The sequence below is a fragment of the Prionailurus viverrinus genome, chromosome C2 (genome assembly GCF_022837055.1).
Source record: "Prionailurus viverrinus isolate Anna chromosome C2, UM_Priviv_1.0, whole genome shotgun sequence".
In the NCBI taxonomy this organism is placed as follows: Eukaryota; Metazoa; Chordata; class Mammalia; order Carnivora; family Felidae; genus Prionailurus; species Prionailurus viverrinus.
In genome coordinates this window covers 86,298,627-86,323,602 of record NC_062569.1, presented here as the reverse complement: position 1 = coordinate 86,323,602, position 24,976 = coordinate 86,298,627, and the positions used below count along the sequence as shown (strand labels likewise).

Genomic DNA, 24,976 nt, shown 5'->3' with positions numbered 1-24,976 from the left:
CAGAAATAACAATATGGACCCTATAAAGTGGTGGGAGTGAGAGAGCTGTAACTCGCTCTCCCTCTCTCTCTCTCTTCCTCCCGAGAGGCAAACCAGAAACCTCTGAACCTTCTCTAAAACAGCTCCTGGGCTCTCTGCGACCGAGCCCGGGTAGGATCCAGAGGACCAAAAGACCAGGAGGGGGCGGGGCGAGAACAAGAGGAGGTAGGCTTTGTTCTCGCCCCGCCCCCGCCCCTCCCTAGATATCGCGAGAGGGCGGGTCCGCTTGGCTTCGGCTTCGGCGTCGGCGTCGCTCCCGCGCTGGGGCAGTAGGCTGGCTTGTCTCCGCGGGCCGCGGTTAGGTGTCGGTGGCGAAGGGCGCGCGAAGGGCCGCCAGCCGCGCGGCGTCGGCCCTGGCGTCGGGGTCGTTGTGTCGTCACAACGACTCCGGTAGTCGTCTCCGCGACAGCAGGTGCGGCCGCTTTAGCCCCAGGCGGGCTCCGCGGCTGCCTGGCGAGTCTGTGCACGCGCCCAGCCCTTTCCTTCCTGGACCCAGCGCCAAGCAGCGACGCTGAGCCGACCGCCGGAGCGGCGGGCAATGGCGGCCTCGACGGCCTCGCATCGGCCCATCAAGGGGATCCTGAAGAACAAGAGTTCTACGACTTCCTCTGTGGTGGCCTCGGCCGAACAGCCCGGTCGGAGTGTCGACGAAGAGCTGAGGTGAGAGCCGGGAGCGACGGCCGCGGGTGGGCCTGGGAAGCTCCTCCCCGCTCGGGCGGCCTCGCCTTCCTCCCCGCCGCCGTTACCGGCCCCGACCCCGAGCCTGAGCGCTGACCGGCGACCGGGGCAGCTCTGTGGATGCGGCTCCGGCACCGCTCGGGTCTCCGTCCTCCGGCCAGGGTGCCGGCTAGAGTGATTTAAAGAAGACAGGAGCTATGACGTTTATCATTTTTGTTTTTTGTTTTTTTCTTTTTTAAAAGTATATGCGCAGATGCAATATTTTGTAAAACAAACATCTGATCTTTGAACTTTGGGAAATTAGGAACATTAAAGAATCAAATAGAAGTTTCAGAGCTTCACCTGTTAAGCTTTTATAATTTCTTAACTTCGTATCTGAGGTATCTAAAATTTTTCAATGATAAAAGTCTTTTCTTGTTATGTGAACCCTTTAAAATCTGGTCTCAAGCCAATAGGAGACCTCTCCATAAAAGAGACCCTTTTCCCCATTTTTCTAATTGAGCTTCCACAGTCATTCCTTTTTAGGTGAAGATCATGCCTCACTCAGTCTGGTATGGTAGATCCTGGTTTGTCATTTTCTCTCCACTAAGGGGAACAAAAATTTTCCAAGTCTTTGGTCTATATTTAATGAAAATATACTTATTGCTAATTGTTTTTGTATCTGCAGCAAATTAGGAGTACTTTCTAGTCTTTGTTCCTCTTGGAAGGCATAACTAAACTCAGAACAGTTCAGAGAGTAGCAACTTAAAATGATCTGGTGATGTTTTAGTCTTTCATACTCACACATACACATGTAAAAAGATGTTGCCCAATAGCATTTTGTTATAGTAAATAATTGGAAACAACCCAAGGTCTGTTAGTAAGGACTGGTGAAATATTAATTATGGTACATTTATATAATGAAACAATACACCAGCCTTTTAAAAAGAATGAGATAGATGTATTTGCACAGAGGAAGATATCCAAGGTGCCATGCTCAATGAAAAAATAAGTAGTACAGTACAGTAGAGTGTAAAACATACCACTGGATTAGAAGTGCTAGGGGGCTTCGGTGTTGTTAAGATAACTAAAAGTATAAAGACTCCTCATTCTGGAGAGAAGTTACTGAAATCTGTAAAGTCATAAAGGTAAAATGAGGATGTTTGTAAAAATTTAAAATATTGCAACTAGAGCAAACCTGTTCAAATATCAATTTAGGTCTATAACGTGAACTGCTATCAAATTTCCCACCACATAGATTTATGGAAATTTGTGTTAACTTAAAGAAAACACTAAGTAGGATGACAGCATAGAATCATGGCCTTTGGATGCTTGACTTACATTTTCTAACAGGAAATTTTCAAACCTGTCTTTTGGGTAAGCTGCTTCAAGTGGGAATTGGTGGGGAGTTGGTTGTAGGTTACTAAATTAAGAAAACAAATCTCACGGGCACATAGCTATAGCAGGAAGACCAAGATAGTTTACAAAACAAACTGTAGAAAGCTCTTATGCAGTTTCAGAGTATTCAACCACAAGAGTATGGTTCTCACTGGCAAGCTTAATTTGAGTTTCTTTTTGTTTGGCTACCAAGTAACTTACTGTTTTTCTCTTTCTCTGCTTCCTTATCTTCTACTTATTCTCAACTTTGATCTGCCATAATTTCCTGTGGCCTACTCAGTGGGTTAGCCTCTCTCTGTTATTGGCTGGGGTTTACTTCCAGGTCTTCCTGCCTTGAAAACCACTATCCTAGACTGCTAGCAGGACAGATTCACTTAGAAGGGACCTTTTACAAGGTTCCAGGGTAGATGATTTTGACTGACTTGTCCAGTTGAGAGGGTTAGCACTGAAGTCTTCAGAGCTCTAATTCATTGAGGTTCATGTTTGGTTCCAAGTAGTAAAAGGGGATGGGCTTTTTCATGATCAGTGTTAATGATTACAGTCATGTAGCAAAGAAAATTCTATTGGTAATACACTCCACATTGTTTATGTCATAGCTTATGCAAACAGTATTATTATGAGAGCCTCTGAACAGAAATGATAAAAAACAAAAAACAGTTGAACACTCTTTGTAATGTTTTGATTTTAATTTAAATACAACCAGTATTCCCCCTTTCCTGTAAAGAGGACTGAAAATAAATAGCTATCTTAGTTACAATACACTGAAAATTCAGAAACTAGTAAGTGTAGTGTAATAGTTTACCTTTTATAAGGCAAAAGAATCTCAGATTACTGTGAAAATGACCAGGGATCTAAGTCAATTCTTGTTACTCTTAGTAGTTCTGTTCTGTATAATAACCATAGACACTGAATTAGTGAGTACTGAACCATTACTCCAAGGGGAAATACAGAGTTAGGTTCCTGCAAGGTTCCTTCTTGTGCCTAGAGCACTAGACAGCACTTTAGCACTACACTTGGGAGCCATTTAAAACAATACATTCAACAAAAAAGCAAAAAACGTGGTACTAAATGGACTGCAAAAGAGACACTTACAACATGAGTGCTAAAGCAAGAAGATAAAGTATCCCCTTGTTTAACAGCTGGAAAGATGTGCATGGAGCAACTCAAATTTTTCCCTGTTCTGTGTATGTCTGTGAGAGATGGAGAAAACGCCTCAGGTATTGATTTTTGAGTTACAAATTTTATCAAGTAGGCATATTTGCAAATTCAGAATCTGCAAGTAACCATACCTTTTATTGGTGCCTTTATCAAGTCGTAGTTTTCCTTTTTCTGCACATACCACTGCTTCACCCTGGTTTCATTAGTTATGAGGATATTATTTAACATTTTATTTAACACAGAGACATGTTACCAAGGGATTTTTTTTTCCTAAGGCCAGAAGTTGAGTTGTCTTATTCCAGTGGTCTCTAAACGTTTTGTTGTGTATCTTTTTAGTAGGAAAAAAATATGCTTCAAATATGTTTGTTTATAATTTATCTCATATTACTATCATTAGATAATATTTCAAGGCTCATTGTACACTTAAAGTGAGATTCATATAATGCCATATTTCAAATAGTCCTGGAATATTTTTTATACAATTCTTGTCAAACTTTTTTGATGTCTCAGTGCTATTATTTTCTTACTCTTGTTATGGTACTGTTATCGTCAATGAATGGTTTCTTCAGTTACCACTTGTCAGATACCATTTTTTGAGGGTTAGTTCCACTGGACAGAATCTGTAAATCCACATAACCAGTTATAGGTAAATCTCAATTTTATCACATTGTTCAACTAATTAGAACACCACTGTCATCTCCTATGATTTTGGAATTCCCATTCTATCAGGATACCTTGAATATAGTGTACAACTTGTGAAGGTCTAACATAACAGATCTGGTGAGTAGCCATGTGCATTTCATCAGAAATAAGAAATCATGTATTCTAAGATGTACCATGATTTTATGTACCACCAAGAAAGAAAAAAATACTGTCAATTATAAGATGCCATCCATTTTAAGATACACTGTTTTCAGAGAGGTTGAAATGAGAAATGTGTGCATTTTGAATTGGTGAAAATAATGAAGTTAAGTGTTACTAAAGACAGGGCGCCTGGGTGGCTCAGTTGGTTAAGCATTGGACTTGAGCTCAGGTTATGATCTCATGGTCCATGAGTTCCAGCCCTGCATTAGGCTCTGTGCTGACAGCTCAGAGCCTGGAGCCTGCTTAGGATTGTGTCTCCCTTGCTCTCTGCCCCTCTGCCACTCGCACCTGCACGCTCGCTCGCTCTCTCCCTCCCTCCCTCCCTCCCTCCCTCCCTCTCTCTCAAAAATAAATAAACATTAAGAAAAAACTTAGAAATGTTACTAAAGCCTATTTTATGAGAGGTGTTACAGGTTAGTGATTAATCTGGGGCTAGATTGCCTGGGTTTGGATTCTACTAGTTACTAGCTCTGTGACTTCCAGTGAGTTATTCATTATATCCATGCCTAGTTTAATTGTTAAATGAGTTAATAAATGTAAAGCTTTTAACTCAGTACCTCACCCTCAAATGTTAGTCTTCCAGTAGAAATAAATATAGAAGTCTAATTTTTCCCACATCTCAGTAGGTTGTTTTACACAGTATGCTTTGAAGTCACTATGTTCCATTCAAATTCTATGGTACTCTCAGGTGATACAGGCAAATTCTGCTTCAAAACATTGTGCTTGAATTAATTGCCTTTAATAAAATTTCATATAAGCATGCTTCAACTTCATCTTTTTCTGCCTGTAAAGGGATATGGACTATAGTCAAAGCCTCACTGAGCAGAGTTTTCCAAAAGTGACTTCTTTTTTTTTTTTTTTTTTTTAATTTTTTAACGTTTATTTATTTTTGAGACAGAGAGAGACAGAGCGTGAACAGGGGAGGGGCAGAGAGAGAGGGAGACACAGAATCTGAAACAGGCTCCAGGCTCTGAGCTGTCAGCACAGAGCCCGACGCGGAGCTTGAACTCACAGACCATGAGATCATGACCTGAGCCGAAGTTGGACGCTTAACCGACTGAGCCACCCAGGCGCTCCCAAAAGTGACTTCTTGATTACTGATTGCTTTTATTGTTAACTCTTACTTTAATTGTTCAGTAATTGTGTCAAGCTTCAAAGTATTGTACTTTGTCAACTTATGTAAGTTGAATCTTTATTGAAAGAAAGAACCACTTCTTGAAATGTGCAATTAAGAAGTGTAACACCTTGAAGCAAAATCTTGCTTCCCACTCTAAGCGTGGCTAAAACTTATCAAATGAGCAAGTCACAAGCAACAAGAAGTACGAATAGGTTTTGAGGTGGCATCATATGAGCTATCAAAGTGAAAGTGAGAAGGGGTGACTTTCTGGACCAGATTTAGGCTGCAGGAAAACCAATCTCCCAAGTGGGAGGAGGAAAATGAAACCAGCAGGTGCTTTCGTGCTCCTAGCAGATCTGCAGTGTAAGTGGTGGTGTCCCTCTTTTTTCTAGGTAGAGAGAATGAACCTCAGGTCATACAAACAGTTTGGAATTAACCTCAAATCCTGCTTTTTGGATTTTGTTACTCCAAACTAATGTTACTTCTGCCAAAACTTTAGAGATGCTTATTTCCATATTTAGTGTCCTCTGCTGAGAGTTTCTTCTACTTCACTACCTTCTCCCTAAGAATTCCGGTGTGCTTTGTAGCCTGTTGTTTTATGCCCTTATTTAGATTGATGATTTTTCAAGATATTGTTATCTTCTTTGGAGCTGATTAATTCTAAGAATTTCTTTTGTTCTTAGTATTACGTTGAGAAAGTGGAGTAAAGCTTTGAATATATAAAACTTTAGTTCTATTTATAGTGGAGAATAAATGGCAAACAAAAATTTTGGGCTATATATAATGTAGTGATACATAATGTGGTTTATTATCTTATATATATATTTCTTGGGTTTATATATACACAACATGGTTTAAATCTTTAAATTTGAGTGCTTTATATAATTCATCATTGTAAATCTATATAGATGTGAAGAAGTTACTCATATGTAAAGAACTTAGTCAAACTCAGAAGGTTTCCAGTAGAAAGGCAAAGTATATAAACATAATTCATAAAAGGAAAGTAAGGGGTGCCTGTGTGACTCAGTTGGTTAAATGTCCAACTTTTGATTTCCACTCAGGTCGTGATCTCACGATTTGTGAGGTCCAGCCCAGTATCATGCTCTGTGTTGTGCTGACAGCACAGATCCTGCTTGGGATTCTCTCCCTCTCTCTCTCCCTCTGTCTCTGCCCCTTCCCACTTGCACTTGCACACTCTCTCAAATAAATAAACTTTTAAAAATAAAAGGAAAGTAAAATAACAAGCATTTCCCCATATTTATAAGGTAATGAACAAAGAAACCAGCTTTTTTAAATTATTTTTTTAATTTTTAGAGAGAGTGCACATGTGTGAGGGAGAGGGACAGAGAGAGAAAATCTTAAGCAGGCTCCACTGAGCATGGAGCCTGATGAGGGGCTCAATCCCACCACCCTGGGATCATGACCTGAGTCAAAATCAAGAGTTGGTCACTCAACTGACCGAGCCACCCTTTTAAATACTGATTTATACCTGCTCAGGTGGAGAAAACACATGCACAAATACCCAATCTTGGCAAAGTTTGGTGATGATTGGGGACATTACGTATTGTTCTCTCTATTAAAACTTTATGATGGGTACGCCTGGGTGGCTCAGTCGGTTAAGCGTCTGACTTTGGCTCAGGGCATGATCTTGCACTTCACGGGTTCAGGCCCTGCATGGGACCCCTGTGATGACAGCTCAGAGCCTGGAGCCTGCTTCAGATTCTGTCTCCGTCTCTCTCTGCTGCTCTTCCACTCGTGCTCTGTCTCTCTCTCTCAAAAATGAATAAACATTTAAAAAATAAATAAAAGGTAAAACTTTTACAACATGACACTCCATGTTGTCAATATCAAGAACTATAAAGCCCTTAATACATTTTAACTTAGATATACCTATCCTAGCAAATTATCCTAAAAATGTCATTGAATAGAATGTGCCCAAATATGGTCATTTCTCCTTTATTCTAAATAGGAAAATCTTGGATTTAATATAAATATCTAACATTAGGTGAACAGTTTATTATTGAGTCTTGTGCATTTGTTAAAAAAGACTAGGGGCACCTGGGTGGCTCAGTCGGTTAAGCGTCCGACTTCGGCTCAGGTCATGATCTCACACTCCGTGAGTTCGAGCACCACATTGGGCTCTGTGCTGACAGCTCAGAGCCTGGGGCCTGCTTCGGATTCTGTGTCTCCCTCTCTCTCTGATCCTCCCTTGTTCATGCTCTGTCTCTCTCTCTCAAAAATAAATAAACATTAAAAAAAAACCTAAAAAAAAGACTAGAGGGAAGCCTGGCTGAGTCAGTTGGTGGAGCATGCGACTCTTGATCTCCGGTTGTAAGGTTCAAGCCCCAAGTTGGGTGTAGAGATTACTTAAAAAATAAAACCTTAAAAAAAAAAAAAAAGAAAATTAAAGACTAGAAAATGCAATTTTTCTATTTGCTATTTTCAACTTGGCTTATTATGCTAAAATATATATAGTAATAGCTTCCATATCAGTATATTTATTTTATATATTGTATTTATTGTTTTGTATGTGTATGTAGGCTGTGTATGTGTTTTTATATATATACTGATAGCTTATATATGTTTATATAATATATATTATTTCCTATAGTGAAAGAATATGCAGAAATCAAAATTGTTAATGGGTTCAGGTGCTGGTATTGTGATTATTAAATATTATCCTTAATTTTAAGGAAACATTTCTTTAAAAAAAATTTCTTTTTAATGTTTATTTTTGACAGAGAGAGCATGAGCGGAGGAGGGGCAGAGAGAGAGGGAGACACAGAATCTGAAGCAGGCTCCAGGCTCTGAGCTGTCAGCACAGAGCCCAATGCCAGGCTGGAACTCACAGACCATGAGATCCTGACCTTAGCCAAAGTCAGGCACTTAACTGACTGAGCCACGCGGTGCTCCAAGGAAACATTATTTCTGCTTGTATCCTACAGTTCTTTTTCTCGTATTATCTCACAAAATAGATGTATAGGGTGTTTGGTTTCCCACCCATTAGAAGAACCTCTTAAACTCCAAAGGTCTATCATTCCCCTGTCCTAAGAAGTAATGATGATAAATTGTCATTTTTAATTCAATATTGTTAACATCGTTTAGGAAATAACTTGTTTTCTTTGAAGTTAGGAAGTACCTAACAAGGTCATTAATATGTGTTTATATTTAAGTATTTTGTTGTAACATAATACACGTACGGAAAGGTGTGTTAAATGTAATTTTAAAGTTTAAGAAATTATAAAATTATAAATATGTTATAGAATTATTATATATTATAAAAACCCCTGTAACCACCATCCTGTTTAAGAAAAAAAAAATGTTTCTATTACTTTAGAAATGTCCCCTGCCCTTTCCGGCCACACTCTTTCCTCCCCCCACTCCCAACATAATCACTCTCCTGACTTTTATAGTAATCATATAAGCATACATCCTTACACACTTTAGTTTTGCCAGCTTTCAAACTTTATATATGGATGTGTTAGTTTTCTTTCACAGTATCTTTAATAGGAAGTCTTAATAGAATAGGACTGTCTATTAATACAGGTTTTATGAAACTTTTACCTGTGCTTTTGTTTCTGACTCACGCTTAACTCCAGCTGTCATTTCAGAGACATTTGTTTCTCAGGAGGGAACATTAGCTACGGTATCATAAGTCTCCCTTTTGTTTATTAATTGAATTGCTTTCTTCACAGACTTCAGTTCTCTTAAAGCTTGTGTATGTTTGTTTCTTTTGTGACTCTTCTAATCAGAGGTCCTTTATCATGTCTGTTACCTAAATCTTTAGAAATGTATCTCTTCACTGTGAGTTTCCTTATATAGACTATGACCATGAGCGGACCTAGCATTTGCTTTCTAAATTCACAGAAACATATAGATAAGAAGTGTTTAGCAAAATGTCTGAAACAGTAGACTTAGTCAAATACAGAACAGGTTGTTTTTTTAGAAAAATTCATTCTGTGGCAGATCTTAAATATTTCAAAATCATTTAAATGTTGAGTCTTACAGGGCAAGATGGACGGTATCCAGTTCAAAAGCAACTTTAAACATCTTTTCAGAATGCCCTTTTCAGCCCATTCTCTTTAGTGCTAAGTGAGATATGATTTCAGGATTTTTAACCCAAAGCTTTAGATTTTAAAATCATAAGGGGCACCTGGGTGGCTCAGTTGGTTGAGCGACCGACTTTGGCTCACGTCATGATTTCACGGTTTGTGAGTTCGAGCCCTGTGCCGGGCTCTGTGCTGACAGCTCAGAGCCTGGAGCCTGCTTTGGATTCTGTCTCCCTCTTTCTCTGCCCCTCCCCCACTCATGCTCTGTCTCTCTGTCTCAGAAATAAACATTAAAAAAAATTTTTTTTAAATCATAAAAACTCCTTATGTTTTCATGGTACTTGTATAATTTTGTTTTCACAGACAGTATTTCAGTTGATTATCTCAACAACCCTGTATTGTAAGGAAGACTTACTAAAACTCCATTTTATTATAATTTCCATGTAGAATAAATATAGCCCAAAGCAGGGTGTTTGTTGGACTTGCCTATAGTCCTAGAACTAGTGAAGAGTAACTAACTGAGACTTGAACCTTAAATATCTGTCTCCCAGTTAAACTGTGTTTTGTTTTTTCTGCCCCAAGACCAGTTATGTATTACTCGATAGATAGCAACTAGACCTCTAAAGAAATCAGTATTATAAAGCAGGGTCTATTTTTCCAGTTTAGTTCAATCAAGTTTTTGTTTTTGTTTTTGTTTTTAAATACTAGTGAGATTTAAATTTGATTAGTTGAAAGTTCAGGTGCATTCCATCCTGAATTTTAAAAAGAAAAAAATCAACTCTTCAAAGAAGAAATCTTGTTTCTGTTCTTCCAGTGATGGACCCATATGTCTTAATTTTTAACTTTGTAAACAGGCTTTTAAGATTTTACCTGTTTCATGGCAAAGAGACATTAGGTAATTTCTGACTGCTTTTGGGGGAAAAGTGAGAATTGTAGTCTTAGTCACTTGTGGAGTATGTCTGGGCTAACCTTTGCCTCTTGATAAAACAAAGGGTAAGGAACTTGTAGTCAAAAGTACTTAGTCTGTCGTGGAATATTCAGCCTTAAAAAGGAAGGAAATTTTGATACATGCCACAACATAGATAAACCTTGAAGACATTAAGTGAAATAAGCCAGTCACAAAAGAACAAATACTTTATGAGTCTACTTACATGAGGTACCTAGAGTAGTTAAATTCATAGAGACAGAAAATGGAATTGTGGGAGCCTGGGGCTGGGAGAGGGGAGAATGGGGAGTTAGGGTTCAATGGGTAGAGTTTCAGTTTGGGAAGATGAAAAAGTTCTGGAGATTGGGTGGTGGTGGTGGTTTCACAGCAGTGTGAATGTACTTAATGCCACAGAACGACTGTACATTTAAAAATGGTTTAAAATGGTGAATTTTATGTTATGCATATTTTACAATAATAGGAAGAAGAAAAAAGTGTTTAGTCTGAGATAGGGATGCAGGGGTGCTTTGGAGGAGAAAGCAAGAGAACATAAAAGGCTCACCTGCCATGAGTAGGCACATAAAATTTTGAGGTAACTCAAGGCATGAAGGGAATACGGTGTTAAAGTTTAAATAATGTAATTTTTCAAGAGCATTTCAATCTGGATGTTGGTGGATTTAGGAAAATTAAAAATACCTCACCAATATCTCACTACAAAAACCTCACCAGTGTGGACAAATGCAGAAAAGATTTGAATCTGTGTAAAATCTACATTGATTTTTTACAGTTTTATTTTCAAGTATATAACCAACGCACAAACTGTGTATGAAAAAAAATATTTTTGGGTGGCAGAGAGGTCCTTGATGTCTCTTTTAATGAGATCAGAAGAATTTATAATTAAGTCATCTAATTATTTAGCACGTTAAAAGATGTGTAAATATTTTGTTGAATGGATGTTAACTAATGTTTATAAAACACTTGTTCGTATTTCTCTTAAGTAAATTTATCTCAGGTGCTCTGAATATACCATTTCTTAGCAAACTCTTATTTTTCTAGATTAAAGAAAAACTGAACTGTAATTTTATTTGCAACCTAAATCTTTATTAATGGTATTTAAATTTAATGAGGTATTCTCTACAGTTTTATGTTCTAATTCTTTTTATTGTTTTGAAAATCTTTGAAAAAATTAGGCCAAGGAAAGTTTTGGTGTTTTTTGTTTTTATTTATTTGTGTGTGTCCAGGCTTCTTTATTTAAGAAAGTTATGAGTGATGTGGGGATTAAAAACAAGAGCATCCTTGAACTTTACCTTCCCTCCAACCAGTTTCCCCCAAACTCCCTGCCCCCACACCCTTTGTGTTCCCAAATCCTTTCTTAGTGAAGAACTTAATCCTAAAGTCCTGGTTTGAACAAACCCCAGGTTTTGTTTCTCTAGCTCTCCCCCTTCCTCTGGCCCCCATTCCTGGGAGGGGCTGGCACCTCACTTTGCATGGGAGAGACCTGAGTGGTGACAGATGGAAGGAAAGGTTTCACTCTTAAGGAGAGGGACTGAAGAGTACAGTGTAGTGAAGTGAGGGCCCCCACTGCCTGGGGTACCAAAATGGAGCCCTGGTGCCAGAGGAAAGGATACTGGTGCCCTTGAGAAAGGGGATGCAGAGCCTCAGAATCCTCTTGTTGCGAACAGTCACTGCTTGTTTGCCCTTCTGCCAACGATTGCAGAACCACACTCATACTACATCCTTCTCAAGCCTGAGCTGCTGGGCAGTGTGGCTGATCTGTTGCAGGTTTTGGAGCATGTCCTCCAGGTTGCCTCTCATTCAGTTCTTGACACTTGTTTGCTTTCTCTTTTGGGCTTGCCCAAGGGTCTCTGCTTTGCATAGCTCCTGTGGATTTTTGTTGTTGTCACCTTCCTCCACCCACTTCTGCAGGGGCCACAGCTTACACATGTTCTTGAAACTGAGCTTCAGAGCCTCAAAACAGCACATGGTCATTTGGCTGAGCACCTTCCCAAAGAGAACCTCCAGGGTGAGCCCCACATTGGCCTGAGCATATCCCAGGGTGATCCGCTTCTGCTTCAGGAGCTTGGCAAATTGTTCCAGGTCTGCAGAGCTTTGATGTCCTGGGACTCCTTAGGGTTTTGCTCAAGCTTCACAGCCCCAGGTGGGGCACCGCAGAGATTGGGGGAGGCCCCCTCAGAGTTGCTCTCCACCCTGGCTCCCCACTCACCCTCCAGCTGAGAGGTCTCCAGGCTGCCAGGACCTCCAACCTGAGGTCCACATTATGCCATCTCCCCTCAGAATTCGTACAGCATGCGGGCGTGGGGGAATCCCCCACATCTCAGGGCCTGGCCCAAACCCCCTGTCCCATTCCTGACCCACTGGGAGGGCCTTGGAAGCTCAGCCAGGTCTGAGGGTCAACCCAGCTGTGCTCTGGCCTTCCCTGCCCATCATCTCCATTGCCTATCGCCTTCACTGCCTGGAGGGACAGGAAGGCCAAAGCGGAAACCAGGTGTCCCACCATGAGGAACAGAGGCACCCCAAGCTCAGGGCCTGGAAACATCTTGTTGTTTTTTATTGAATGGTTACTAGTAGATGAAAAATCCTCAACTAATATCATTCAGTGTGTAAATTTCAGGTTTTTTGCTGTTGTTAATTCCATAGGTCAGATAAGACTAAGCATGTCATAATGTAATAGTGTCTTGAATGCCTGGTGAAGATTCTAAATAGTGTTTTTAATATGTGGGCACTAAATATTCTATAAAATATTTACTGACATTTATTGTAATTACTTAGGCTTTTACCCTAAGTCACTTTCTATTCCAAGAAAGTATTTGTAAAAATAGAAGCTAGCAGTCAAATAGAAGTTGAAATGTGGGATTTGGATGTTTGTGAACTTTAGATGTGCACATTTTTTATCTTCTACTTCACTAAGGAAATTTGTTTTTCTTTTTAATTTTAGTAAAAAATCCCAGAAGTGGGATGAAATGAACATCCTGGCGACATATCATCCAGCAGACAAAGACTATGGTTTAATGAAAATAGATGAACCTAGCACTCCTTACCATAGGTAATGTTTCCCAGACATTCCTTTTTTACTTCCATTTTGCATTCGATTTGAGCTTCTGGATAACAGCTGATTTAAGTTTCTGTATGATTTTATACTTGCTACTGGAGCACTAATCAGTAACTTAACTGAATATTTTTATATAATAGTATAAGTGATATGTAACTTTAAAATTTGGGGGATCCATTTGTACATCATAATTGTAGTAATAAACGTTTGTTGTAACTCAGTGGTCCCTAGTAAAAACACTAAAAACAAGAATAAACATGAAGATTGTGACAAAGGTAGAAAGAGATAATGAAATAGGTACAGGTACTGAAACTCAATACTAATAAAGCTTGAGGGAAGAAATAGACATATTATTTATGAAAAGTTAATGCCCTTGTTTTTCTAATTACAAGTATTTAATATAAAACATGTCTTAAAGCTTTTATTGTACCAGAAACAAAAATCAGGGCTTTCTTCCTTTTCAATAATTGTAATAGATAGATATCTTTTATTATCTGTGTTGGTTAGAAATAACTATCTGAAAAGAATTAAAATTGTATGTGACTGAAAAAAACAGTCATAGGCATTATTTTTAGACTGTTTATATTTAAAATATAATAAATCTGAATGGTATTTTATTAGGTACTGCTCCCCCCCCGCCCCCCACCCTTACCTTACCTATATCCTTCCTCTGGGAGTTGTCAAAGTTATTTGGTCCTGGGGCGCCTGGGTGGTGCAGTCGGTTAAGCGTCCGACTTCAGCCAGGTCACGATCTTGCACTCCGTGAGTTCGAGCCCCGCGTCAGGCTCTGGGCTGATGGCTCAGAGCCTGGAGCCTGTTTCCGATTCTGTGTCTCCCTCTCTCTCTGCCCCTCCCCCGTTCATGCTCTGTTTCTCTCTGTCCCAAAAATAAATAAACGTTGAAAAAAAAAAAAAAGAAAAAAAAGAAAGTTATTTGGTCCTTAAGTAATTGAGGCTACACACACACGTGTGCTTTGCTTTTATCAACTTAGTGCTCTTTTTAAAAAAAAAATTTTTTTTTAAATGTTTATTATTTTTGAGAGACAGAGACAGAGTGCAAGCAGGAGAGGGGCAGAGAGAGAGAGGGAGACAAAGAATCCCAAGCAGGCTCCCATGCTCTGTGCTGTCAGCCCAGAGCCCAACATGGGGCTTGAACTCACACTGCGAGATCATGACCTGAGCTGAAGTCGGCTGCTTAACCAGCTGAGCCACCAGGCGCCCCGACTTAGTGCTCAGTTTTACCAATTTCTTTAATGGCCCTTTTTAAAAAGAATTTTATTTAATAGAAGAAGATGCTTTTAATAGATCTAATCATGTTATACTAAAGAATTTCACGCTGTTGGAGTGCCTGGGTGGCTCAGTTGGTTAAGTGTCCAACTCTTGATTTCAGGTCATGATCTCACGGCTCATGAATTCGAGCCCCGTTTTGGGCTCAGTGCTGCTCGTGTGTAGCCTGCTTGGGATTCTCTCTCTCTACCCCTCCCCTGTTCTCTCTCTCTCTCTCTCTCTCTCTCTCTCTCTCTTTCTCTCTCTCTCTCAAATAACTAAACTTAAAAAAAAAATTTCACATTGTACAAAAGTTATGCTTCTATATATATGTACGTATGTGTATATATACACACACAAACACATATGATTCGTCTGTAAATTTTATAGCATAACCTAGAGTTGTCTGTAGAAGTTTTGCAAATTGATAGATTATGTTATCCTCTTCCGTTTAATTATATCCAATAATATAAATGAGTTTATTTCAACTTCCCATGGAAAAAAGAGCATTATCTAAACTATAGCACTTATTTAACTTGTCTCCTCGACCAGAAAAGGTATAAATCAGCATTTTTTAAAAATATAGGTGACTTCTGCTTTTTTTCAGCAACTTGAGAATTAAAGATGCCCATGTTTGTAATTAAGTGGGGAGAAAATGTTTTATTAGAGTTAGATTGGGAAAGCTAAATATAAAACTTTCTGAATTAGGTCTTTTAGGATCTAATTATGGTATTTTATCTAACCTTATGTCTATATAGATCATTTGTTTCTGTCTTCAGGTTGATGTACAAATACATATTCTGAAACCAGACAGTGGTTTTTTTATTGTTTTCCTACATATTTGTTTCCTCCCGCTGGATGGAATAATTGGAGTATTTTTATTTTTTACAAATGATTCGAGTTGTTAATATTTATTTTCATGGCTACAGTAGATCATTTTGAGGATTTTCTTGATTAGTGCTGAATTTTTAAATATCTGCATGAAATAGAAACAAAATTAAGGCTTGAAGATGACAACAGAGCTATAAATATGTTGATACAACTAAATCAATAGAATTACCGTTCTCTACCTTGCTTTTCTGCTTGAAAAATTATAGTTCAGGTATTAATTATAATGTGCTGTCATTCTAGTATGGTAGGTGATGATGAAGATGCATTGAGTGACTCAGAAACCACTGAAGCCTTGACCCCAGATATCTTAGCTAAGAAGTAAGTACTGAAGACTACTATGAAGCATTTTTACTTGTGTTTAATTGTGCAAAGTTAAATGCATTCCACTTGTACAAGTGTGAAAAAGCATGTGCTAAATTTATCTGGATTTTTCATAGCAACTGGTTTCTAGATTAAAATCAAAGTATGCAAGTAGCAGAAAGATTAGAGTACTAGAGGCTGGTACTCAGTTTCCTTTTGTCAATACCCTGTGCTTTTTTTTTTTTTTTTTTTTTTTTAATATCCTGTGTTTTAAAGATCTAAGTAAGATGGAGTATCTGGTTGGCTCAGTCAAAAGCATGGGACTCTTGATCTTGGGGTCATGATTTCGAGCCCCATATTGGGTCTGCATCTAGAGATTTCTTAAAAATAAATAAACTTTAAAAAGGATTGAAGTAAGAAAGGCAAAAATAAGTGGGTTCATAAACAAAAAGCTCTATTCCTTTGCTGTTCATTGATTTCTGTCACCCTCCACTGTTCTTGTTGCTTACTGGTTTCTGTACTCATTCCCACTTTATTTTCCTCATCAGGTTATAGCTAGCATATTAATGATCTTTAAATGTTTTTATGAGACTGAGAAGTTGAATGAGACACTCAGTAAAAGAATATAAAAGTGTTGATGTCTTTGTAAATGATTGTTGTGTAGATTAGCTGCTGCTGAAGGCTCAGAGCCAAAGTATCGGGTTCATGAACAAGAAAGCAGTGAAGATGAGGATAGTGACCTCTCACCTGAAGAACAAGGTAGTTGATTTCTTTTACTGCTTTTAGCAGTGTGCTAATAATTGTTGCTAAAATGAATTCATTATTTAATAATAAATTTATTTAATAATCCATTATTTGAAGGTTGTCAAGTGGTTTTCCTTTTGAGGAAGTGGATGGTGGAGGGATTAGGGAGCAACATTTTTATAATTCAGATTCTGCTTGTGTGGGTTTATTGGATAACAACTCTCCTCCCCCCCCCCCCCCCCCCATTGCAAGAATTTGGGAAAATATTACCATCTTTTTGTAAGTGTTATTTTCTTTGTACCTTTTTTTTACTATTTGGTATAGAGTAGATGCTCAGTAAGTATTTAGTAAATTAATGCTTTAGAGTCTTTGAATATTTGGGTGATCTTAAAATGTATAGCAGTGAGAGCTAATTTCCCAATTGCTTGTGCTTTTTCTTTTTTTAAGACAGCAGTGAAACTTACCAAATGAACCAAGATGATTAGATGTAGAGTGAAGATCTTTATTAGGTCCCATTGAACAAAAAGAACAGTAATATCATAGACAAGGAGATAAAGAGCTCTCTCAACAGGGTTGGAAGAGGCTCTTGTAGCCCACATAGTAGATAGACAGTTAAGGCAGTGCTGCCTACTCACGGTTTCTGTTTTTACAAATAACACTGGTTATCTGTGGAGGTAAGAAGACAAGATATTTCACTTTGTTACTTTTTAAACTTTTTGACCATGTGTATGTATAGTTTTATCAAGAATTAAGATTGTTTATATAGTTTGTTTTTAACTATTTTTAAAAGGAAAAGCCAAGCCTACCTATATAGGGAAAACGATGCAAGTAAAACACACATACCCTCACAAAAAGAAAAAAGAGAGTAGTAGTGTACTTGAAGCCACAGATGTTAACCTGTACTGTAAAAGAGTTCTGAAATTGTACAGCTAAGATTTTGAATATTTTGCTACTTAATCCTCAAGATCTTTGTCATGTGTAGCTCCTAAGATATAATTTGTTATTCCTGTCTGTCATCTTCAGAATATAGCATATTCAACAAACTATGAGGGTCTGAGCCTAATTGTTATACAAAGGAGCCATATACAGATAGCCTAATCTCAAGTTGTATTATAGGTCTTCTACCCTCAGTGACTTCCTAATTACTTTACAAAAATATACTCCAAAAGACCCTTGAAAACAGTTTCAAATAGAAGTTGTTTCTAGACCTAGATTCCTCATTATTCTCTTGAAAACATGATCTGTTGAGAAAAGGAATTTATTATTAATCTATACTGTCAGTTTTCATTAAGGGATTTTCCCTCAAATTGTAGTTTCATGGATTAGCCAGCAGGGGGAGCAATTTGATTACAATTTCAAAAGTTCAGTTCCTACTGGTAGAGTTACTGACTCATGTAGGTGTTTATTGCTTTTAAACAAATTACGTATTTGAAAATCTTTGTTTATTGGTAGAAATTCTTAGAAAAAATTATCTTGTAACTGATAGTATAACAATTAAGATACAGGCTATGGAGTCAGACAAATCTAAATTTGTACTCCAGGTATCTCTTGTCTAATTTGTAATTTCTCTGAAGTTCAGTTTCTTCGTTTCAAATTGGGATCTATAAAAATATTTAGAGGTAATGCGAGCATTAAATAAGATAAAGGATTTAAAGCACTTAACACTGATTCATATTGTAAGTGTTCAGTGAATAATAACTTTTAATAATTTAATTGGTATGTTCTGCATTATATTATTTTATAGAATAGTTTTTAAAAAGTGTACAAAAGAGACTCACTTGTGAAGTTCACATGGAGAGTTGATTATTGTTAGAACCAGGGCTGCAATCTTAATGTCCTTGTACTCTTTGCAATGTGTTTCTCTACCATACAAGGATTGTAGATAAAATGGGCATAAATATTCAAAGAAGATTGAGACCAGTAGTATTAGCATTTTTCTATGAAATGAATAGATTGCATATTTTAAATTTATGTCATACATTTTAAATATTGTAAAATTAGGATATATCTGTAACAAGCAAAACCAAATTCAACATCTCTTAGAATTTAAATAATTTTCTTAGACTATCAATAGTGTTCACAAGAAACACGGTAACATCAATTCCTTGGAAGAAGAAACTACAAATTAAAACAGCATCTTAGTACCTTTCTTTCCTTTCAGATCAACAAAGACTAGAATGAATGACAATTTTTCTTTGGCTGTGAATGTGGAGAAATAAGTTACTGATACACTGTTGGTGGGCATGCAAAATGGTTTGGCTTTTCTGGAGGGCAGTATAGCAATATATGAGCCCCAAGCTTTAGAAGAAAATGACACCCTTTGATCTAGCAATTCAATTTTCCAGAGTCTGTTCCAATGTTTTGTAAACATTTTTTACAAAGTCCTACTCAGTATACATGTATGCATAAATTACAAAAAGAAAAATTTCACAAAACAGTACTCACCTTTACTATATGTAGTGCAATCCAGTTTATTCTGTTTTCATTTTCTAAATAATGCTGGTTGTGACTCACTAAAGAGTCCTGATGCATGATTTGCAAAAAACACTAGTTCATATTGAGAAAATAATAGAACCAAAACACAAAAATGTATGTGTATTACACTATAAAAACTGAAAATACAAAGGTGGGGGATCAGAAGTCTTTCACCCAAGAATAGAGGATTAAATGGTAACTCAGTACTTTACAACCATTTAAAACATATAAATCTGCTATGTACGTGGCAGAATTTTACTATATCTTCATATACCTTATTGTCTAAACTTGGGATCATTTTAGAATGAAAGAAAGGGTCATACTATATTTCATCAGATGGTGCACATAAACTAAACTTGCCTGGACAAACAGGGACATATGGTAATCCTAACTATAGAGTAAGTGAAAAAACAGCATATATAAAAATATATGAGTTATTTTTAGAAAAAACATTTTTAGAAAATGCTCTAAAGTTAATGGTAGTTTGAGTGAGGAAATTGTTGTTGTTTTTTTTAAGTTTCTGCCATAAATGTATGTTGCTTTGTAATGATAAATATTACCTTTTTAGTAAATATATCTGGTATTGGAGGCAATCAGAACCATTTTTAAGAATTTATTATTGAGGTATAATTGATGTTACATTAGTTTCAGACACACAGCATACTGATTCAACAACTCTATACACTACTCAGTGCTCATTGTGATAAATATAGTCACAGTCTGTCACTGTAGACAATGATATTATGGTATTACTGACTGTATTCCTTATGCTGTATTTTACATCTCCATGACTTATTTTGTCACTGGAAGTTTGTAAAACCATTTTTTGTATGTTTTTTTATCATTGGTTTTTACATCATCTGAATACTTGAAAGGCATCACTAAAAATTTAGTCATGAGGATTTGGTCTTTTTATTGGCCTCTTTTTTAAATTTTGCTTCCTTCTACCATATCATATTCTCAAACAATAAATCAAATCACAAAAGTAATTTTTAAGTAGAGAAGAAGAAAGATGCCTGGCAAGATCTTGGTAGTTTGAAACAAATGTTTATGGAATACTGAGATGGCTGTTAGTCTCAGAACTTGCCTTCTTCCAACCCAAATAGAAGCTGAAAAGTGACTGATCAATACTAACAAGAACTATAAATGCCTACTTTTGAAACATAAATAAGTGTAAGGCATCTGTAAGTGCAAATGATGGTGAAAACTTAGAGGGAATTAGAGGAGATTGAGAAAGTACTTTGAGTAGTCTTATTCTGAGCTTTCTCTATGCTTTTTGGGCATTGAAATGGTTTAATGAATACTGTAATAAAACTATTGCAAATGAATTTTAATGCTCTTGTTTGACAGAATAAACAGTTGGCAATTTTATGTCACCCCCCCCCCCCCTTTTTTTTATTTACTGGTCTAAGAAGTTTTAAAATCTCAGAACTATTTCTTCGTAAACAGTTAATGTTTAAATGCTATTTACAAAATATCAGTTATATTTATTTGCCGCTAACTTTGTATATCTGTGCTGAAGACCATAAATGAAAGAATAGTCTAGGGTCACTTCACTGTGCCTTATAATAGCCTTTTCTTAAAATTACTCTGGGAATGAGGTTATGTGTTTAGCTAGCAGTGTCTTAAGTCACGGCAGTTTCTTAGTGGATAATAGGAATTTTAAAAGGAATTTGTAATTATAAAAATGGAAGACTAAAATTACCCCATAGTTCTTTGACCCAGAATTATAACTACTGTTATTTGTTGAGTTATATTTTCTGTGTGTATGCATACAAATGCGTGCAGGCTTTGTACCTGACATACGTATGGTATTATATACCTTGCTTTTTTTCTCATTCTACTCTTGAGATTTTTCTTGCATCTTTAAGTTTTCTTCACAAATGTAACTATTAAGGGCTTTTATTCCTATTCTACCTTTAAGATGTACTTGAACCATCTAAAAGAGATCGGGCCAGGTAGTAAATAGTTTAAGTTTTGTGGGCTATATAGTTGCTATTGTACCTACTCAACCCTGCCATTCTGCCATTGAGTTCAAAAGCAGCCTTAAGCATTACAAAGACAAACTAGCATGATTGTGTTCCAATAATAGTTTATTGACCAGACAGATGCAGGCTGTAGTTTCCTAGTCCTTGAGCTAAAGACTTCCAAGCCTACTTTTTGTATCTTGTAGAAAAAAAGCGACAATTTGAAATGAAGAGAAAGCTTCACTACAATGAAGGACTGAATATTAAATTAGCTAGACAATTAATTTCAAAAGACCTGCATGATGATGAGGAAGATGAAGAAATGTCAGAGACAGCAGCTGAAGAATGCATGAACGTGGAACAATCAAATCAAGGTTAGAGGTTTCTGAAATCATCACTGATACTCTCATGATTCTTTGTGCCTAAATAATATACTTTGTTTTGCTTTACACATAAGTTTGAAGAACCTCAGAAAAATTTTTTGAAATTCACTTATGCCAAACTTTCTAAAATTTCAAGCCCTATGGCTAATTTCAAAATAAAGTTTTTGTGCCCAGGGTTGATTTAAGACCACGCATTAAGTATATGGCTGGGGTTTTTTTGTTTGTTTACTTAGTTTAAGCAGTGATGTTTATCTTTACATTAAGCTGTGTTTTCTTTTTGATGTTTCAGATTGTATTTTATCTGTCATACCAATCTAAGGTTTAAACTTTTTAAAAGAAACCTGTTTTTAATATGGAAGACTTATTTAACATCCTTTCAAGTACAAAGTATGTCGGATCTTTCCAGTGTTGATTCTTTTGACTGTTGGATTGATAAAATATCTGGCTGATTTTTCTGTTTGTTTTTAAGTCTCAGACAGTTAGCCCTTGCAACCTACCAGCTCTTGATCCATCATAGTGAATAGATTTTATTTATTTTTAATAAACTGTTATTCTGGTATTTAATGTAGGTGAATCTTCTATACCGCTAATACAGATTTTGTGCCCATTTACCTTCTCTTTGTACTTGAAAACTGATGCTTTGTACTTGAAAACTGGAGATGTAAGTTACTTTATTTGTTGTGCCTCATAGTTAAATCTCCGGAAAGTAAATAATTATTAGTGTTTTGGTGAGCATATATGAAATATGAGTGTGGTGTAGGACCTGATGATTGTGTCTCATTTCATGTCCTAATTGTAATGTTTTTGTTATTCTATATTATGCTTTAGCCTTTCATTTTGTTTCATATAGCGTTTCATTTCCATTTTATTCACCATAGTTTTTTTTTTTTTAGTTTATATGTAACTGAACAAACTACATTTTAAGTAATTACTGTTACATGTCTCTCTCTTCCTCTTTTAAAATTTATTATCCATTTTTAATAGGAACATACCCTAATCAGTCTTTGTTTCCCATTTACCTATATATCTCAGTGATGTATTTTTTTATGTATTCAAAGTGAACATTTTTTTGGTTATAACTTTTCATCAATTTCTGCTCAGACTTTCAATATCAATTCTTAGTGACAATGGCAAAGCACTAGGAATACCCCTCATTTGCTGGAAATTTGCACCAGTACCACTGTGCAGATATTAACAGGATTTTTTTTTTAAGTCATGGCTTTTGACAAATAACTCTGGCCTTTTGTCTGTCATTGCTTTTAAGACTTAGATTTCACACCTTTAGTAATGTAAACACATTTTTTTTTTTCATTTAAATACAGTAGATGATTAAAATTTGTGTTAGCTCAGTGCCTGATTTTTCTTCAGTAGGGATGAAGTACTCCTTACACAGGAATTTATCTTACTTAGCATTATAAAGTCCACAAGGATAGAAAAGACTGTAATAAGGCATAGGGAAGTAAATTCCTTATTTGTCCTCTACTCTTTTTGAGACTTAAAAAAAAAAAAAATCTTAATTGGTTTTTAAAATCTCCAGGTCCTGGGGAGCCTGGGTGGTTCAGTCAGTTGAGCGTCTGACTTCGGCTTAGGTCATGATCGCATAGTCTGTAAGTTTGAGCCCTGCATCAGGCTCTGTGCTGACAGCTCAGAGCCTGGAGCCTGCTTCCTCTTCTGTGTCTCCCTCTCTCTCTGCCCCTCCCCCACTCATGCTCTGTCTCTTTCTCTGTCAAAAATAAATGAACATTAAAAAATTTTTTTAGAATATTTAGGAAATATACACATGATTTTATGTCAGACTGATTAGGCTACATCAAATATAACTTGTTTTTTAGGTTTTTGTATTTGTTTATCATCCATAACAGTGGAAGGGAACTTTAGCTCAGGTAGTTAAGGTTGGCAGTACACAACAAATTATATTGACTTTTTTTCTTTTTTCTTTGCAGGATCTACTACAAGTGACCAACTGCAAAACAAATCACAGAGTTCATAGAAAAGACTTGTTCAACACTGTAATTGTCAGATATAAACCCTGTTACTATAATACACTGCTTCTTGTTGTCAACAATTCATGACTTAAGTACCAAAATACATACCAATTATTATATATTGCCAAGAATTAAATAGAGACTAATTAGACTGAAATGCCTACTTGATACATATATTCTTGTGCCTAGTACTTCACCACAAATACAGCATAATGTCATCAGTCCAAAACTGAGGTTTTATAAGAACACTGGTTAATTTGTATAAGATATTATATAGCTTTTTATGCTTTAGAAGTTAAATAATATCTCTTGGGGGGGTTCTAATTTATTCATTTCTAGATGTGATAGCTCTTATAAAAAGTATTTTTTTGGGTTTTTTTTTGGTTTTTTTTTTTTTAACTCAAATCCAGTTGGAGCAACCAACCAATTATATAGGCTGATAAAATACTGAGTCTAAGAAGTATTTTAACATGTGTCTTCAACTTGATTTGTCTGTTTAATTGAAAAGGATTATAAGAGTAATTGTTGCATTTTCTGGCCTACTATCTTTAAAATTACCCTTGAGTTTCTTTATGTTTACAAGGACAGGATTGAATTTTTTCTCATCAAAACTAGCTTTTTTCACAAATAAATTATCAGGTTAAACTTGCACTAACATCTGCTCTGTTTTTTGTACACTTGATGGGCAGACTTTCAGATCAGTTTTTTAAATAAATGTAATTCTAATATGGTCTCAACATTCCCTTTATATGCCTATTTTGACATCCTGCTTTTGTTTCTTACTCCTTTCCACATATACATACACAGTCCTTTACCTTAATAAAAGGTCATAAAGACTGGCATGACATTAGGAACTCCTCCTCCTCTCACATATTCTATCATTTGCTGCTACAATGAAATTTTATTTTGAGTATCAATGCCTATTAGCTCTAATACATGGAGAAAATTGAATAGCACTGTACTATAGACAGGAAATACAGTTGAACTGCGGAATTTCTACACCTCTATGATTTACAGCTTGCTAATTAAATTGCTATAATTAGTTTATTGTTTGACTTGATTAGACCTTAGAAAACGACTAACAGGTTTTTTGCATGATGAGAGAATTGTGTGTAACCAGTGATATGATGATAATTGCTGAATGTACAGACAGAAGTAATCCTGAACAGTTTTTAATTTAAAATTTTTAAATAGTCCCTGCTTTAAAGGGAGTATGATAATGTATACTATGACAAATGTACTTTATTCTTCTAACACAGTAAGATCTGGATTTTTTTCCTGAGCTGAAGTGCAGTTCCTGTGTATCTTAGTTTAGTGGTAGTTTCATTTCTAGTCAATTATTTGTATCTTAATTTTTTGTCAGTACCAAAAGAATTCATTATATGAACAGACTTTTAAAATAGTTTCTGTATATTGTATATATGAAATGGCTTTTATTGAACAGCTTATCTTCCACTTGCAAGTTTATGGAAATACCAATATGTCAGAATAAATAAAAAGTGGGAGAATTCTTTGCTGTTAGAAGAATGTGCTTATTATTTTGAATGGCGTTTTTTTAAATGGGATCCAATCAGAGGCTTTTGTTTTTTTTAATTTTAGAGAGAGAGAGAGCATAAGCAGGGGAAAGGGGCAGAGGGATAGAGACAGAGAAAGAGAATCTTAAGCAGGCTCCATGCTCAGCGTGGAGCC

General features: G+C 36.5%; 1 protein-coding gene and 1 pseudogene across 2 annotated transcripts; one reads left to right on the top strand and one right to left on the bottom strand.

Annotated features, from left to right (window-relative positions):
- The first annotated feature begins 266 nt into the window (after nt 1-266).
- PPP1R2 (protein phosphatase 1 regulatory inhibitor subunit 2) lies at nt 267-24,808 on the top strand. Of its 2 annotated transcripts, none has more exons than XM_047875656.1 (6): nt 267-699; nt 13,164-13,271; nt 15,674-15,751; nt 16,398-16,495; nt 21,126-21,293; nt 23,246-24,808. In XM_047875656.1, exons 1-6 carry the CDS (start codon nt 578-580, stop codon nt 23,290-23,292), a joined length of 621 nt encoding a protein of 206 aa, XP_047731612.1. In that variant the 5' UTR covers nt 267-577; the 3' UTR covers nt 23,293-24,808. The 2 variants fall into 2 exon arrangements, with proteins under 2 accessions (XP_047731612.1, XP_047731613.1); XM_047875657.1 differs by having other exon boundaries at nt 270-699; nt 16,398-16,492.
- LOC125175066 (POU domain, class 5, transcription factor 1-like) lies at nt 11,404-12,764 on the bottom strand (annotated as a pseudogene).
- Nucleotides 24,809-24,976: the final 168 nt, after the last annotated feature.

Bases quoted from the DNA above. Each gene is read 5' to 3' on its own strand.
- PPP1R2 (XM_047875656.1), top strand. From the start codon at position 578: ATGGCGGCCTCGACGGCCTCGCATCGGCCCATCAAGGGGATCCTGAAG. The intron at 13,272-15,673 runs GTAATGTTTCCC...CTGTCATTCTAG, and splicing joins CCTAGCACTCCTTACCATAG to TATGGTAGGTGATGATGAAG. The intron at 15,752-16,397 runs GTAAGTACTGAA...ATTGTTGTGTAG, and splicing joins CCAGATATCTTAGCTAAGAA to ATTAGCTGCTGCTGAAGGCT.